Source organism: Hypanus sabinus, chromosome 17, assembly GCF_030144855.1.
Source record: "Hypanus sabinus isolate sHypSab1 chromosome 17, sHypSab1.hap1, whole genome shotgun sequence".
In the NCBI taxonomy this organism is placed as follows: Eukaryota; Metazoa; Chordata; class Chondrichthyes; order Myliobatiformes; family Dasyatidae; genus Hypanus; species Hypanus sabinus.
In genome coordinates this window covers 7,411,674-7,430,370 of record NC_082722.1, presented here as the reverse complement: position 1 = coordinate 7,430,370, position 18,697 = coordinate 7,411,674, and the positions used below count along the sequence as shown (strand labels likewise).

General features: G+C 45.1%; 1 protein-coding gene across 8 annotated transcripts in view; it reads left to right on the top strand.

Moving 5' to 3' along the window:
• The window catches only part of mtss1lb (MTSS I-BAR domain containing 2b), a 199,851-nt gene that overhangs the window by 67,652 nt on the left and 113,502 nt on the right, over positions 1–18,697 (top strand). For all 8 annotated transcript variants that reach the window (XM_059992513.1, XM_059992518.1, XM_059992516.1 and 5 more), the window contains exons 2-3: positions 2,192–2,253; positions 6,081–6,154. In XM_059992513.1, coding sequence (XP_059848496.1) covers positions 2,192–2,253; positions 6,081–6,154 — 136 coding nt within the window. The remainder of the gene's footprint in view (positions 1–2,191; positions 2,254–6,080; positions 6,155–18,697) is intronic.

The window sequence follows — 18,697 nt, the reverse complement described above, 5'->3', positions numbered from 1 at the left end:
TTTTTGTTTGGTGTATGTAAAATTATGGACTGGTACATCTCAGAAATGGGCCCTTAGGCTCATGTTGCTTATCTGTGCTAATCCCATTTGCCTCCCTCTCCCCTCCTGCCCTGTCCAGATGCCTTTTAAATGTTGCAGTTGTTCCTGCCTCCTCCACCTCCTCTGGCAACTCATTCCAAATACCAACTTCTGTTTGTATAGGGAAAGCACACCCAGCAGATCCTCTTCAATCATTGTCTCTCTCACCTTAGACCTGTGCCCTCTAGGTTTAGATACCCTACCATGCTGGATATCTGCCCAGTCTTCACTGCTCAGTTCTATATCCTCTATTACGTCACCTTCACTCCAGCTTTTCCGTCGCTCCATAACCCTCAAGCCCTTCAATATCCTCATGAATCTTATCTGTACCCTCTCTAACTCAGTTACATCTTTCCTACACAGTGTCAGCCAAAACTGTACACAATACTTAGTCTAAGGAATCCAACAGTTTGTCCAAGTATGACATGATATCCCAACCCTTGTGTTCAGTGCCCTGAGATATGCAGGTAGGAATGCCATACATCTCTTTCACCTCTCTGTCTAACTGTGTCGTCAATGTCAGTGGGCAACTGTGAATTCAAGAGTTGTTAGAAAGCATCACTTGGATGCTGCATCTGGTAGAGCTTGTGTCTCACAGCTCCATCGACCTAGGTTCAATCCTGGTCTAAGGTTTTGTCTGGGTGGAGTTTGCACTTTCTCCTTGTGACTGTGTGGAGCGATCCTTCCACTTCCTGTTGTTTCCTGCCCCCATCCCAAAGACACACAGCTTAATTGGCCACTGTAAATTGCCTTGGTTTGAGTGTAAGTGGTAGAATCCAGGGTGAGTTGATGGACTGTGAGGTTGGTATGAATGGCTGTTCGATGGCTAGCAGGGAGTTAGTGGACTCAAGTGCCTGTTTCCATGCTGTTTCATATTTGTCATCATGATTTATTATTGAGGGATGTAAACATTTAAGTATTCTATATGTTGCATTCTGAATTGTTTCCTAAATCTGAAATCAAATTGTAGTCTGGCTTGAAGCATCTTGAAGAATATGTGTCACAGTGATACTGTGAAAGCAAGAGAAAAACTGACACTTGCTTCCAAAATTTTAGGTGCATTTTTATTTGTGAAAGATCACACAGTGTGGGAAACACCTAACGGCAAAGTGAGGAAACCCCCAATATGTCAGCCAGAAATAATTAGTGTTTATGGAATAAACCAGAGGCAAGATTTTGCACCGTTGAATCAATTGGCATTGGCCAACTCCAGTTCTCCAGTTGGGATTGTTGAACCATTGAAGAGTGTGAAGGGTCTGGAGTTCACATAGAGCATGTAGGAAAGAGAAAAGGTCCTGCAGATTCTCAGTAGGCCAGGCAGTGTTTGGGGAGAGAAAAATCAAGTTAGACAATGGACCAGAAATTTGTTCACACAACTCCCATTAAAATCAGTGCAGTGTTGTCACAGTTTACTCCGTCTAGAGTGGGGCAGTTTCATTGTATCTGAGCACCCATCAGAAGATCCACTTCCTGCATCTTTTGGAGCTGTATTTGGCCTCAAATACTAGAGGGTATAGATTTAAGATGGGGGTGGGGGTGAAGTTTAAAGGAGATTTGTGAGGGAAGTATGTTTTCTTTACACAAAGTGGTAGGTGGAAAGTGCAGCCAGGAGAAGTGGTGGACAATACTAGCTGCTTAGAGATACTGAGGCAGGCACATGGACATGAATGCAATGGAAGGATAGGGACATGTGCAGGCAGGTGGGATTAATTAAAATCGACATGGTCTGCACATCCTGAGGGCCTGTTTCTGTGCAGTACTGATCTATATTGTACTGTTACAGAGCACTGCTCTTTAACTAGGGAGCAGAGTTCTTTTGACCAATGTCAACAGCAGTGGAACATAGAAAACTGGTTTCAAATGAAATTGGTCATCTCTGTAATTTGACAGTTCTTATTTTCTCATTCATCAGGAATGTTGTTTCCCTGTCATCCCTTAGATCAATTTCTATGTCAATGAGATTTATCAATTTCTGCAGTTTAATATAGTGAATCCTATGTGTGCCAATCTATCCCTCTCCCCCTCCTTATCCCTCTCTCCACCCCCCTCCTTTTACTGAGAGGATAATATTGCCTCATTGCAGTCTGTAATTATGCCCTTTGCTTCCCTGTAGGGATCATACCCAATCTGGGAGGACTTCAATGCCAAAGCCGCCAAACTTCACTCCCAGCTCAGGTAAGGGGAACAGGTGTTCAGGTGAAATCTGAATGCCCAACATGTCAAGTAACTGGGTGGGTGAAAAAATAAACCAGAATGCCATTTGAAACCCTCTTACAATGAAATTGCCATTTCTCCGAGGAAGCTGTGACAGTACCTAAGCACTGCACTTTAATTCTCATTGAAAAATTTTCTCTTTCTACAGAGAGCATTAACCAGGGACTATAATCTTGATGTTTGAGCAACATTGCAGTTTAGTTTCCCAGTTAATGAATAGTCTGTTGCAGTTTTGTGTACTTCATGAGACCTGTGGTCTCAAGAATTCCTTGACCTGATTGGTTTTACAGTGTTGGGATTCAGTGGTTATCATTCTATTTAACAAAGTATGACACCCATCATTAGGTTTAACTACCAGATTTCATTGAAGTCTCAGATCCTGAAGTGAGGTCTTCAGCCAGAGTGTGTATACACACTCACTCTCACACACCTTGCCTGCTTTCCCAAATTGACACTAAATGCTTCCATTCTTATCCACTGCACATAGCAGCAAGTTCCACATTCAACCTGTAAAGTACTTTTGCCTAAACTCCTTGTTAAATTTATTGGAGCCTTGTTTGCTAATTGTCCTGGATGTTTAATGTTCCAACTCACTAGCTTTTAGCAATTTGTATATACGCAGCTGTATATCTCTGTTCATCCACAGGTACCCTGTGATCTCATTTGAATAATGTCTCAGTGAAAGGCAACTTTGGGAGCTGGGTTGTGAAGACCAAGTATGTAGAGCCAAAGCAGAGAGCTGCTTCCACCTAATCAAATCAGCTTGCAGTGGTCAATATTTTTATTCGACCCCTGCTACCCAATCTGTGGTGGCTACAGTGATGTTGCAGGGGTAATGTTACCAATTATCCAGAGTCTCGAGTTCTAACTACACTACAATTTAAATTTAATTCATCTGTATATTTAAAACAAAACTCTTCATCATCATAAAGTTATTGAGTTACCCTAAAAGCTCACATAGTTCACTAATGGGAGAGAATTGCCCATCCTTACCTGGTCTGTGATCCTGACCCACCTTTACATTTTGTTCTGAAGTGCCTTCTGAAGTTCCTCAGCAAATCCCTTAGTTTTACCATTACCAAGACTTTCAAAACTGAGGAGTCAAACTGAATGGACAACTGCCTCAATTTGGACCCTGAATGCAGGCAGGGTAGAGTTGCTTCATCAGAGCCCAGATGAAGGGGCACATCTGCTTATCTCCCTCCAAGGTGCTGTCTGATGGCTGAGTCCTTGCTTTTATATTCCAGTCCTCTCGCAATCAATTTGCCTTCCTTGCCACCTATTCAACCTGCAAGAAAATCTTATCCCCTCTGATGGTAGATGCATCTATCTTTGGGTGTCACAGTGTCTTTACTCCAGAGAACACCCTCCATCACGTTGTCTGGCACCACTTCCATCCCAGTAACACATCTGGCAATTCAAAACCAGCACAATCTACAATCTTGTGTCTTCGCTCTACTGTTCCTCTCAAGCCAAATTGGCCTTGGTTTATGAAGTGCTACAGAAGGTTAAGAAAAATAGAAAACCTACAGCACAATACAGGCCCTTTGGTCCACAAAGTTGTGCAGAACATGTCCCTACCTTAGAAATTGCTAGGCTTACTCATAAGCCCTCTATTTTTCTAAGCTCCATGTACCTATCCAAAAATTTCTTAAAAGACCCTATCATACCTGCTTCCACCACCGTTGCTGGCAGCCCATTCCACGCACTCACCACTTTGCATAAAAAACTTACCCCTGATATCTCCTCTGTACCTACTCCCCAGCACCTTAAACCTGTGTCCTGTTGTGGCAACCATTTCTGCCCTGGTAAAAAGCCTCTGACTATCTACACGATCAATGCCTCTCATCATCTTATACACCTCTTTCAGGTCACCTCTCATCCTCTGATGCTCCAAGGAGAAAAGGCCAAGTTCACTCAACCTAAGGCATGCTCCCCAATTTACATCCTTGTAAATTTCCTCTGCATCCTTTCTATGGTTTCCACATCCCTCCTGTAGTGAGGCAACCAGAACTGAGCACAGTACTCCAAGTGGGGTCTGACCAGGGTCCTATATAGCTGCAACATAATGCTGAGATAACCAAAAATTAAGAAGAGCCAACTCACATAAATACCATGCAGTTGATAGACCTGAACAAGCTCACTAGCTCGAAGCAGTCCTGCCACATGGTGTAGTTAACAAGTAGAGAGGGCCTCAACAACACCTCCATCCTCAATAATGGTGGGACTCTGCAGGTGAGCATTTCCAACATGGCCCTCCCTGTTTCCTCCTGAGATCTTCACCAACACCTGCCTCTAGCCAAATTCAATGCTCTCCATGTGGTATCGAGCACAGGTTACTGGTCCAGGCTATCTCACAGATCAAAGGTACCTTCAATGTCAGAGAAAAGTATACAGTATACATCCTGACATACTGAGGAGTGCCCCAAAGAATGAATGACAATCAAATGTCAGAATCCCAAAGTCCCCCACATCTCCCCCTCCCACGCATAATCAGCAGCAAGGTGACGACTTCCCTTCCCCTCCAGCAAAAAAGGCATCAGCGCCTCGGGCTTGCAGTACCACAAAGGCGCACTAGTCCTCTAGGCCGTGTCCTTGGTATATCGAGTAGCAGCCAGTTGTGAAACCTTAAGAGTGGGTCCCATTCCTGCAAAGAACTGAAGTCAGTGTTTTCAAAAGAAAAGGGAAAATGACTCCTGTTATCATTAATATCCCTCATCCTGGCTACTGTTTGGAGGCCTGTATATAACTCCCATCAGGGTCTTTTTACCCTTGTAGTTCCTCAACTCTTCCCACAAGAATTCCACGTCTTCCAATCCTATGTCACCTAAGGATTTGATTTCAATTTTTCCCAAAAGAGCTACCCCTCAAACTCTGCCTACCTGCCTGTCCTTTCGATACAAGCTGTATCTTTATATGTTAAGCTATGATCTACGTTCAGCCATGACTCAGTGATGCCCCCAATGTCATATCTGCCAATGTCTAGCTGTGCTAAAAGTTCATCGATGTTATTCCATGTACTGCATGTGTTCAGATATAACATCTATCATCATATAATACCCATTATCAATGTGCTGGGGGGGGGGGTGTGATGTGATGAAGGGCCTATTTCCTTCTATTCAGGAGCCTAACAACAACAGGATAGAAGGCAACGATACAAGCTTTCAGGTGCTTGTGTCTTCTGCCCCAGGGGAGAGGGGAAATGGGGGATGGGTCTTTGATTATGGCGGCTGCTTCACTGGAAACAGACTACAGAAGGGAGATGGGAATCTGCCAGGCGTCTAATGCTCTCCGTTCATCCTGGGTGAGTGCAGCCGCCACGGTACTTTGGACATTCAACACCATTCAGGGTAAAGGAGCCCAGTTAACTTGTGTTCCATCTGCCTCCCCACATATTCATTTCCAGTGCACGATGACTCCTGGACATATCAGTTAAAAAGTTCACTCAGTTACCCATCCAGGTCATTCCAGCAGCACTTCCTAAAGCCCCAGTCTCCTCCACCATGATGACCAGCAGAGGCAGGGAACACCATCGCTAGCAGGTCCTCTCCAAGTGGCATAACATCCTAAGGAGAACTCACTGCTGTTCTTTCATCGTTGCCGAGTCTAAACACAGCGACTCCCTCCCAAGGGAACATCTTCCCTAAAGGACCTGCATGATTCAGGAAGGCAGCTCACTCACCACTGCCTGCTCAAGGATGGCAGAAGCAGGCCGTACCAACAATATCGACTTAAAATTCAGAGTGTATAATTTCTGACATCATGCTCTCTCCTTTCCTTTTTCTCAGGACCACTGTACTGGCAGCAGCTGCCTTCTTGGATGCATTTCAAAAAGTGGCAGACATGGCAACGAACACACGAGGTAGGAACCATCAAAATTATTAAATGATTGAGTGCATCTGATCTCACTTCGGGAGCGGTCCCTCTTGCAGGAGGACATTATCTGACCATCTTGTCCTAGTGATCTGTGCAATGACAGTGCCTGGGAGTGAATCCGGACTGGAATGTAATGGAGGGATTTGGATGGTCTATGTGAAATGATGGATTTCTGGGAGTGAGTTGCAAGCTGTAATCTGATCCAGGGGTTCAGAGCTTTATGCTCAGAGTGACATCATACTGAACATGAATAGAAATGAAAAGGCTGGTTTTGTTTATTATGGAATACGTTACCCAGTGTAACATGCCTCTCAGTGCAACATGTACCATTATGGAGGGGGCTACTAATCTTTGTCACCAAAAAGTGCTGTTACTTGCACAGTAGGTGAAAGGAACAATGGGTGTAACTGTGCTGTCACAGGTTGTTGTGTGCGCCAATTGTGTCATGACTAAAACAAGGTTTCTAAGCATTGTGTTGCTGAGGGTTTGCATCCAGCCCTATGGTGAACTTGCTGTTTTGTCCACAATCCAGTGATAAGATAATGACTTATCTGGCCTGTTCTGTTGATAATGCTATTGGAGAAAATGTGAAACTGATCAAATTGTGCAAACCTTATATTTTTTCCTGTTGGGTGATGGTATTTTTAGGAGCTCTATTCCAGATAAATTTGCTGAGGGTGTTTGGGTGATTCTGAACATCAATTTGGGGAGGGTCCTTCCTTGTTTTGCCATGATCAGACAAGTGCACGTGCCTGTCATAATTTAGAGACTTGTGTGGCAGAAGGAAGCTGCTGACCTTTGTCTGATTTCTGAATTACTCATTGAGTTGGGAGGCAGAGATTGAAATACCACAGACCTTCTGAGGACGGGGGATGGAAGTCAGTGGCAACAGATGTAAGCCTCTTTGAATTCCACTGGAATGTTGGCAATGGACAAGCATTTGCCAACAGAGGGTATTTAACTGAAATGCCAATACGGATCGCTTTGGAGCCTGGGCAATCTCTTAAGAAGAGTTAACAAGATTATGATCAAGAATTACTGCTTCAGGGTTGTTTTATATGTGTAAATGGTTTAAACCTCCTCAAGAGAGAGGTGTTACACCATGCGAGGTCACGTACAAGTTGAAAGTATTTAGATGTCAAAGGATTATGAGAGAGTAGGCCTGGTCATTTCTGCTTGTTAGGTGGACAGCAGCCAGAGTGTATGAGTTAATCATGAAAGTCACTTAAATATGTTTATATGTTTGTATGGTGGGTTAGAATCCAAAATCTACCCATGATTTTATCCAGAATTAGTTGCTTGAAGCAATGGAATTTTAAATGGAGTCCCAGGCGGGCAGAAGAATCAGAATTGGGTTTATTATCACTGACATATGTCATGGAATTTTTTGTTTTGCAGCAATACATTAAAAATTACTCTTAAGTTATAATTAAAAAATCAGCGTTGATCTTGGGAACTGAAAGAAGGGAGAAAAAAGACATGTGGAACTTGGACCTTTCACAATCTTGTGTCCTAAAACATTTAAGAACTAATTAGCTCAGCAAGATCCCATGACTAGCAACTAAACAAGCGAGGAGATGATCACCATCTTATGATGCTGATTGAGGAAAAATAAATTGGCCAGGCTAATAGAGAAGTACCTTCCTTGCCGTGAAATAGTACAGTGGAATTTTGTGCATTCACCATGGGTTTTTGGTATTGCTGTGTTATTGTTACATCAAGTCAAGTCACTTTTTATTGTCATTTTGATCATAACTGCTGATACAGTACATAGTAAAAACGAGACAATGTTTTTCAGGACCATGGTGCTACATGAAGCAGTACAAAAACTACACTGAACTACGTAGAAGCATCACAGGAAAAAAACTACACTAGACTACAGACCTACCCAGGACTGCATAACGTGCACAAAACAGTGCAGGCATTACAATTAATAATAAACAAGACAATAGGCACAGTAGAGGGCAATAAGTTGGTGTCAGTCCAGGCTCTGGGTATTAAGGAGTCTGATGGCATCGGGAAAGAAACTGTTACATAGTCTGGTCATGAGAGCTCGAATGCTTCGGTGCCTTTTCCCAGATGGCAAGAGGGAGAAGAGCTTGTATGAGGGGTGCATGGGGTCCTTCATAATGTTGTTTGCTTTGCAGATGCAGTGTGTAGTGTACATGTCTGTAATGGTGGGAAGAGAGACCCTGATGATCTCAGCTGACCTCACTATCCGCTGCGGCGTCTTGCGATCCGAGATGGTGCAATTTCCAAACCAGGCAGTGATGCAGCTGCTCAGGATGCTCTCAATGCAACCCCTGTAGAATGTGGTGAGGATGGAGGAGGGGGGTGGGAGATGGACTTTCCTCAGCCTTCACAGAAAGTAGGGACACTGCTGGGCTTTCTTTGCTATGGAGCTGGTGTTGAGGGACCAGCTGAGATTCTCCGCCAGGTGAACACCAAGAAATTTGGTGCTCTTAACGATCTGTACTGAGGAGATCGGTACAAGTATAAAGATGAAGAGAAGAAGCTTGTCTTGCATATTGTTCTTACAAATTGAATCATTACAGGGTGCATTGAGGTAGAACAAGGTAAAACAGTAACAATGCGGAATAAAGCGTTACAGCTACAGAGGAAGTACAGTGCAGGTAAACAAAGTTCAAGAACACTGTGAGGTGGATTGTGAGGTCAGTAGTACATCTTTTTGTCAGAATGTGCTTTAGGAGATGAAGGATGCTGAGGGTCTGTGGAGAAGAGTGACTGACGTGCGTGTAGTTGAGCTCAAGCCTGGTAGTACAGCTGCAAGCTTTTGTGTCTTATGCCCAGTGGGAGGGCTTGTCCAAGAGAGAACATCCAGAATGGGTGGGTGGGGTGTTTGTGGGCTGGCTACTTTACTGAGGCAGCGAGGTGTCTGCCCAGAGCCCGTGAAATGGAGCCTGGCTTCAGTGATGTGTAAGCACAACTCTCTGCTGTTACTTTGCAGTCACGTGCTATGGTGTCTTGTCAGAATGTCAGTATATCCTCCAATGTCAGCGCAGCTCGTGAGAACGAACTCGCAAGTTTCCCAAGTGAGGCTGGTAACCCGTGGCCTTCAGACTCTCACAGAGCTGCTACCTCATGGCACCAGGGTACCAGGCTCAATCCTGACCCTAGACTTTGCATGTTTCCCCCTCTGACCGCGTGGGTTCACCGCGCTCTTGCTTTCCTCCGACATCCCAAATACTTACAGCTCAGCAGGTTAATTGTCCATCATGAATTGCTCCTGGTATGTTGGTGAGTGGTAGAATCTGGGGCAGGTTGTGGGGAGAGTATAATGGAATTGGTGTAAGTGGGTGTTTGTTGGGCTGTAGGGCCTATTTTTCTGCAGTCTGCCTTTTCAAGGGATCCCAGTCACTTTATTGTCATTCTTCAGTACACAAGTGTAAAATGATTGTTGCTCTGGGACTGATGCAGTATAAAGAACACGGTAAGCGTAAAGAACACACAGAAAAGCAATCCTGTAAGACACAATGTACAAGTAACTGAGTATGGTGGTTTATACACAAGGTTAGATTCCATAGGTCGGTTGTAGATAAAGTGCAGATGTATGGGTGGTGACTGACAGGAAATGAAGTGACAACGTGACTCTTGACGAGAGGAACTCTTTGGTCGCAGCAGGGCAAATGGACAGTGACTGTCAGTTCGGTGTAACTATGAGGTGTGGAGTGTAAGCGTACAGTGACAGTTTATAGGGGGATGAACGATGCTGGGGGTCTGCGGAGAGGAGTGACTGACGTGTATGTAGTGGTGGAGTGTGTTAATGGGTGAAAGGTGTTGATCAGTTTTGGGAAAGTAATTGTCTTTGAATCTGAGGTGGTCCTGGTGTGAATGCTTCATAGCACTTTCCCTGATGGGATTGGGACAAACAGTCCATGAGCAGGGTGACTGCAATCCTTAATGCTATTCCTGGCCTTTTCCCAGCACCCTTCGGTATATATGATCTGGATGGTGCCATTGATATTAACTGCCCGTTGTAGAGTCCTCCTGTCCAACGCAGTTCAGTTTCCATACCACACGGTGATGTGGCATGTTAGTATGCTTTCAACACGCACCTGTAGGAGGCCATGGTTATCCTGTCCAACACAGTTCAGTTTCCATACCACACGGTGAGGTGGCATGTTAGTATGCTTTCAACACGCACCTGTAGGAGGCCGTGGTTATCCTGTCCAACGCAGTTCAGTTTCCATACCACACGGTGAGGTGGCATGTTAGTATGCTTTCAACACGCACCTGTAGGAGGCCGTGGTTGCAAAGACGATCAGTGGCCAGGTGGCGCAGCTGGACACAGCCTGCCCTGGGACTCTGTGCAGAGTTCCTCCGCCTCGCATGAGTGACTCCGTCATTTTTATCCCCAGTGGCTAATTTTCCACATTTTTGGCCTTTACAGGGGTGTGTCCCAGCTACTAAAAGATGTTTGTGCATTGTGATATTGTTTACGATGACCAGCAGTCTGTGAGAAAGTCAGCCTAACTGTTTTGGAAGGCCACTGTATCAAGCTTCTGTTATCAAGACTCATATATGGATCAAGTAGTGGGGTGGGGGTGCATAACTTTTAGTAATTGCTTTAAGAGATGTGTGTTCCCTACATCTAACATTGGCGTTTAACTAAGCTTGCTCCCTTTAACATGGGAGATGCGGGGAAGATTGGGTAAACGGAGCACTTGGGGAATTATTTTGTGTGCTGAAATTGAACACAAAGTTATCTTGATGTGAAACTTGTCAATGAGCGAAAGCGTGAGGGCCGGGACAGGAACAGGGCTGTCCTCTGCTTCTTTGTCTTTTAATGGCAAGAGAGGGAGAAGTCTTGTACACAAGCAGAGACGAGAAGAGCAGTGCAGTGAGGTCACTGTATGTAAATTGCCCAGTACGCAGTGCAGGAGCAGTGTTGTTGTGAATGAGTTCTGATGGAGAACTGGTATTTTAGTTTGTTGTTTGACTGATGTGGAGTCACAGCAATATAACATGGGAATAGACCATTCAACCCATAGTGTCCATACCACTCAAGATGCCCATACAAGCTAGTTCCATTTGCATGACTACAGAGTTGGGGAAATATTCACACTGAGAGACTCCACAGTAACCCAACCACACATTTTTAATTAAAAAAAAAGGCTTCCTGCAGGAGAGAGTTCTTGGGCTTGTTGTGCAGCTTTCAGCTCTTAAAATGTGTTACCCTATTATCTCCAGCACGTGCTCCTTCACTTCATCGCTGTGATTTTGCTTTGAAGGATTATTCTTATTTTTCTGTTGCTGTCCCTTCCAGTGTCTGCTTTGATCACCTCCTCTCCCAGCCTCTGTCCCCTCACCCTATCCTGCCCCACCTGCTTTTGTTTCTCCTTATCTGTCTGTACCTATTACCCACCAGCCATGATTGCTGACTCCATCCCTTTCCTCCTTCACTTGGATCCACCTATCATTTGTCAGTCCCTTGCCTCACCCCACCCTCTTACCTCTTTACATTCCCTCAACACTCTCAGTACTGAGGCAGGGTCTTGATCCAAAGCCCCACCTGCCCCTTTGCCTCCACAAATGCCACTTGGCTGCTGAGTTCCTCCAGCAGTTTGCTTTTTGTTCCAGATACTTTTGTGTCTTACTCTTTGTGCTTCTCATGCAGTGTCATCTGCGCTAAGTTTGTGTAGCTTTGGTAATATATTGTACATTAGTGCTTTCTAAAGCACTCTGGGATATTTGTTCTTGCACCTATGATACTTAAAGTTGTGTACTTCTGTGATAGTCAATACCCTGCGTATCCCGTGTCTTTTCTAGTGTGATAGTGAAGGATTTGCTGTGATGTCGATATGGTCAGGTCAATACCCTGCGTATCCTGTGCCTTTCCTGATGTGTGGATGAACATTTCCCTCTAGCGTTGTCCTTTCCTCATTGAGTAACCTCGGTGTTGGCTTCCACTCACTGCCAGGCCTTGTACAAAGAAGGGGCAGAAGACAGTGAAAAGAAATCCACACAAAGAGGCTTATTTGGGCTTCACAAGGCTTTGCTTTGATTCCTTCCCTGTGCTTGAATCGCATCCTTGTGCTCTGATCCAGCTTTGTGAGGGTCAGTGATGCTTAACGCTGACCATTAATAGACTACACGCAGTCACTTGGGTCTATAGTGGCTTCCTGCCCACTGAGGCTTTGAGCAGGGATCCCTTATTGAGAGAGATGTCCAGTGAAACTGTCCAAGCAGAGCTTTCACCTCGAGTTGGCCAGTCGGTTTTGCACTCCCTGGAGATACAAAGCAAGGAAACTGACCCTTCGTTCCACTGTCTCCAAATTGATCATCAACCACTGATTCAACAGTGCTCCCATTTTCTATTCTCCATGTCGTCACCCCCTCCCCATTGTGCCACTCACTTACACACCAGGGACGGTTTACAGCAGTCTGTAAACTGGGGAAGCAGCCACTTTCACAGGGGGAATATGCAAACTCTGCATGGACTGCACCAGAGATCAGGGTTGAATCCAGGTTCTTGGCATTGTGAGGTTGCAGCTCTAACAGTTGTGCCAGTATGCTGCCGCCATTTCATGTGGGTCTATTGCAGCAGTGGTCTTTAATGCTGACACTTTCTCAGACAACACAGGTATGAGCATGCACAGACACAGAGTGAGAGACAGACACACCAGCAACAGTTAGTTGAGCAATTGTCTTATAGTCCTGTCTTTGGCTGCTGTCTGTGTGGAGCTTGCATGCTGTCTGTGTGGAGCTTGCATGCTGTCTGTGTGGAGCTTGCATGCTGTCTGTGTGGAGCTTGCATGCTGTCCGTGTGGAGCTTGCATGCTGCCTGTGTGGAGCTTGCATACTGTCCGTGTGGAGCTTGCATGCTGTCCGTGTGGAGCTTGCATGCTGTCCGTGTGGAGCTTGCATGCTGTCCGTGTGGAGCTTGCATGCTGTCCGTGTGGAGCTTGCATGCTGTCTGTGTGACCAGTTGCATTCCTCCCACATTCCAGACAGGTTCCTTAGTCACTGTAAGTTGCCTGAGTGTGCAGGTGAGTAATTGAATCTGATGAGAGTAAGAGGAATGGACTGATTAAATGGGTGGTTTCTGGTTTCCATGCTGCCTTTCTCTGTGACAGCGGGAGGTTTAGCTGTTTTGGTGTGAGTGATCTTTGGTGAAGTTTAGAGCTGCCTTGTGAAGTATCCCGTTGCAGGCAGAACTCAGTGAGTTTAACTTTTTTGCTACTGCAACTGTGAAGTGGCTTCTGGATCTGCGAGCGCCTGTTTACGTTGGAAGAGCTTCAAACACATTGTGCACAATTGAAGTGATTCTATTTATCTGTCAAAATGGAAACGTCGAAGGCTCCTGAATGGAAAAGGCCACATCACTGGCATGATTTTGTCTGGAAATGATCACACGTGCATTTTTATACAGAAAGTTTTGTGGCCTCGTGCTTTGACATGTAAATCTCAGAAATTTGACTTGTAGGCAGCAAGTGACCTCAAGATTTGTTTTTGCTGATCCTTAGAGTAGAGTAGTGTGCTCTTCAGATGCAAATGTCCCCAGGTGTCCTGCACACCTGATTTAAGACTTAGTTAAACACCTATTACTATCTTGATTTTGATGTTCAAAGGAGGACTACTGGCTGGAAGCTTGATGTTTTTGAGAAAGTACTTCCATTCCAGTAGTCAAGGGTCGGCCAAGGATAGATACCTTTGGCAGAGTGTCTCTCCATCAAAGTGGATTTAGATTGCAGACAGTAATTACATCCTGAAGTCAACCTAGACCCATTGACTCCTTTACTCAATGGCCACTTTTATGAGCCTGGGGAGAATTTGCTGAATATATCCTATCATTCAGTAACATTGTTTTTCAGTTGTGTAATGTGACTCTATATGCATACTTTCGTCCTAATGATCTGTATTCTGTAAAATCAACTTAAACACTAAATATCCAGCTTAAAATGACCAGTTAACCTATCATCAACTATCATTGGCAGAGCAATATAAAATATCTTTTTCATATTTCTTTACAGATCATTTGGCCCATTTGGTCTATGTTGACTCACTATTTTTCATTTAAACATACTCCCATCTTATCCCCCCCAATTCTACCATGTACCTACTCTGGTGTCCAGTCAGCCTGCCTATCTTTGGGATGTGGGAGGAAACTGGAGTACCCTTGGGAAACCCATGCATTCATAGGCAGAACTCCACACAAATGCACTGGAGGTCAGGATTGAATTAGGGTTAGGGGATTTCCTAATATCATAATTTGAAAATGTGACCCTCTATCAGGGCACCCTGATAGAAGTGGCAGTTCTCCATCCACCCTTACTGCCTGTAACATCTTGAAAACTTCACGTTAGGAACCATCACAGGTCTCATCACACCAAGAGGTCTCCCCTCTACAGCCAAGAGGTTTAAAGTGCACCAGCCCCACACTGCCCACTTCTGTCTCCTCTCCAAGGTCCACAAGCAGGACTGCCCTGAAGACCCATTGTTTCTACCAGTTCTTGCCCCACCAAACTTAACTCCTCATAACTCGGCTTAATCTTGTTTGCCCTTGTCCAGTCCCTTCATACCAACATCCGGGACACCTCACATGGCTCTTCACCGCCTCATATTCACTGAAGATGAAGAATACGCTTCCAAACAAGAGATTCTGCAGAAGCTGGGAATCCAAAGCAACACACAAAATGCTGGAGGAACTCGGTAGGTCAGGCAGCATCTACGGAAGTAAATAAGCGGTTGTTATTTTGGACCAAAGTCTGAGATATTCCCCATTAGAAGGCCTCGTGTCTCTTTTTTTTCCCCTAGAACATAGATCCAACCAATTTGCCCCGACAAACACTCTTCTCTACCTGGCTGAACTTGTCCTCACCCTAAGCAATTTCTCTTTTGATTCCTCTCTCACCACCATCTTGAAAATATCAATCAGATGACATTCAGTACCAATCCTTCCAATTAAAGAGCACACTCCTCTTGTTTCATTTGCCACATTCATGGTGCTGAATCTATGCTGCTAACCCTTGAGAGGCTAGGATATCTCTTTTAACATGGTGCCCTGGACTGATCACAGCACTCACAGGCATTTGTCTAAACAGGGCTTTGCATAGCCTGTTTGTGACTGCTAACCCTTTATATTCTAGTCCTAGAGATACAAAGGTCAGCCTTCTGTCAGCATTCTAAATTATTTCCTGTTTGCTACTCATGATTTCACTAATCCATGCCTGGAGTGGAAAGGGGGATGAATGCAGCAGTCATGAATTTAGTGACAGATCGAACAGGGTCACTGAATCATAAGGATACTCTTCTCCTGGTTTTGCTCCCATACCGTTCTAGGACTTCCGGTTTTCTGTTTCTAAATCTGTTACCACTTCAGGAGGTGATCTAATATTATCTTTATGGCCCCTAGTGCATATGTACGTCACTGCAGACTGATGCATATCAAAATCCATTCACCACACTTTTCCTCTTAATTCTATGCTGTTGTCTGCTTTGCTTACATTGTTCTCTTTCTATGTGTCATCTCAATCTCACTGTAAATAATCTGGCTTCACTAATGCAGGGTAAGCCACCAGCCAACCCACACTGGTTCTTTGAGGAACAATGTTTTGTCCCCATCCTTCTCATCTCCATATCAGCCATCATCCTTGATCCTGATGAACGGTCTGAGGCTGAAACACCAACTGTTTATTCCCCTCCATGAATGCTGCCTGACCTGAGTTCTGCCGGCATTTTGTATGGGTCGTTCTTGATTTCCAGCATCTGCAAAATCTCTTGTGTTCATGATATGCTTTGCTCCCTGATCCCTCCCCAGCTGCTAATTCTGAATTCTTCCCTAATTTTGGGAGCTTCCTCCATTTTTAGGTCTTTCTTTCAGACTCCCAGGTCCTAACATCTGGAATTCCCTTTACCTTCCTTCCTTGTAAGGCTGACCTTAAATCTTACCTCTGAAACCAACCCTGGAGCCTCTCTCTGCATCAACAGTATTTTGTCATGGAGCTGATGCTGTGGCTGGACTGGCAAAGTTTCCAAATTCAGTTCTCACAGCCACGAATATGGTGTCACATGACAGGCTCTCCTCCACTAATTGGTGCATCTTGCAGGTGAGTTATTATCTGGGTTCTGGCTGCACGAGGTGATCCCATGGTAATGCTTCAAAAAGCAGTACAGTCGACCCTCCTTATCCACCGAATCCGCATGCGCGAATTCAGCCAACCGTGGATCGCGAAAACCCGGAAGTGCTCTTCCAGCGCTTGTTGTTCAAGCATGTACAGACTTTTTTTCTTGTTATTATTCCCTAAACAATGCAGTATAACAAACATTTTACATAGCATTTATATTGTACTAGGTATTATAAGTAATCTAGAGATGATTTAAAGTATACGGGAGGATGTGCGTGGGTTATCGTGCATCGGGATCGAAAAAAATCGGAAGTCGGAACAGGTACATCCGGTATTATTTAGCATCAGTTAGTCAAACGTTTGTCTTAGTATATAGTATATATTTTACTTTTCTATGCATATAAAACACTTATGAACGTATGTTTCAGCACCAGGCTCGGGAACGGAAGTTCTCGGGACTCGGGACAGATCGTTTCCGAGTGCACTTTCCACCGTGCCGGGTTGATGTGAAGATCAAAATCCAATAATTAAACCACTGCGTTGCTTAGTAATAATTGTAGCTTTCATCAGGGCAGAGTCTCTCTCACTTTATTCTTTAAAATTGTTCCGATCGTTGACCAGCGTTGCCTAACGCTTTTCCAATGACCGATGGCTTTTCACCTCTTTCCGATCGCTTTATTATTTCCACTTTGTTTTCAATCGTGTTCGTGGTTATTTTCATGAACAGAAACACTGCGCATTCAGAGCTATGGCGCCGGGTCTTAATGTCCAATGCACTGAGACAGGTTAAATACAGTCTGGGGTTCCGCTGGGTCCTAAGGTCCACTGGATTGAGACAGGTTGCATAAGGGACTTGAGCATCCGCAAATTTTGGTATCCGCGAGGGATCCCGGAACTAATCCCCCACGGATAAGGAGGGCTGACTGTAATGCCTTTATCCTGTACGCTTCCCTGTTGTTTATTCCTTGGAACTGCTGAAATTCACCTGTTCTGAATCCCTCACCTTCATGTTTCCAGAATCTTGCTGCACTCCATTTAGGAGTGAGTTCCTCCACTGGAGAGCGAGTGCGTCTCCGTGTTCTATGGTCTCCGCTATGTGCAAGAACCACAGAGCTGCACTAGGGCAGGCTTTCAGTTCAGAAATGAAATTGTTAACTGCACAGCACACACTGAATTCTGATCAGCACCAGTCTGAACTGCAACTCAATGCCTGACTTTAATGAGTTTTGTAGCTAGCTGATAAATTCTTATCCTGTGACCTGTCCTCGAATGGTCTGCTGTTACCTCAGATCAGACCTGTCGTGGTTAGATGTGACATACTTCCAGAAATCTGGAGCAGCAGATCCACACAGTCAACCAGGCATCAAGTGCCCACCTAGTCCGCTCACTTTCTCTCTCCCTTCCCCCCTGCTTCCCCCCCTCTCTTCCTACCCCCCACTTCACCCAGTCTCTTCCTCCACTGCTTCTTCCACTCTCTTCTTAACCGCTTCTTGCCGCCAGTGTCTGACTCCAGCCCCCCACCCCATATTCCTTTTCTCCTGAATCTCTAGCCTGGCATCTAATTACTGTCTGACTGCACCTTAACCTGTTAGTGTACTTTGGGAGTCTGCCCTCCACAGCCACAGTCTGTTCTCCATTGCAGCGTCCCTCCTATGAAAGGGTATGGCTGACCGTCATCGGCAGTCTTGTTGTTGGACTGGCTCTGAGAAAACTGAGCATCTGAGTGAACCAGGAGTGGTTCAATGCGTCTGGATCCATGCTGTGCCCCAGGACTCCAGCTCATGCACCTTTTAATGGAATCCACATGGAGAACATTTATCCCGTGGTCTCGATGGTAGCTGAGAAAGAACTGCCCAATCTAATCCCAACGGCCAGCACTAGGTCTCTCGTGCCTGTTTGCAGTGGTTCGGCCCATTGAATCTGTTCCAGCTCCCACTTTTCCCTGTATATACTCTGCTCTTTCTTGCAGGGCTATCTTTTACCACTTCCCTTCATTCAGCAGCCACACATCTTAGGGATGTGGGGGGAAAGCCCAGGCAGCCAGGAGGGAGAACGTGTAAACTACATGAATGGGACACCCATGGTTTGGGTGGAGCTCTGTGCCAGAGCTGTGAGCCAGAAGCTGTACTACCGGCAGCTAGCCCCTCTGTAACCCTGCAGGTCACAGCTCTTTACCATGCAATTAAACATGGCAAAGTAGGAGAGAAATCTGCTTCTCCTGCTCATTCTGGTATGAGTTCCAAGTTCCTCCGCCTCTGCATATAGGCACTTTTGTATTTAAAGCAGGGGTTGCTAGATTCTTCATTAATCAGGGCATAACAGGTTACAGAAAGAAGACAGGAGAATGGGGTTGAGAGGGATAATAGTTCAGCCATGATAGAATGGCAGAGCAGACTTGATGGGCTGAATGGCCAAGTTCTGCTCCTATGTCTTGTGGTCTT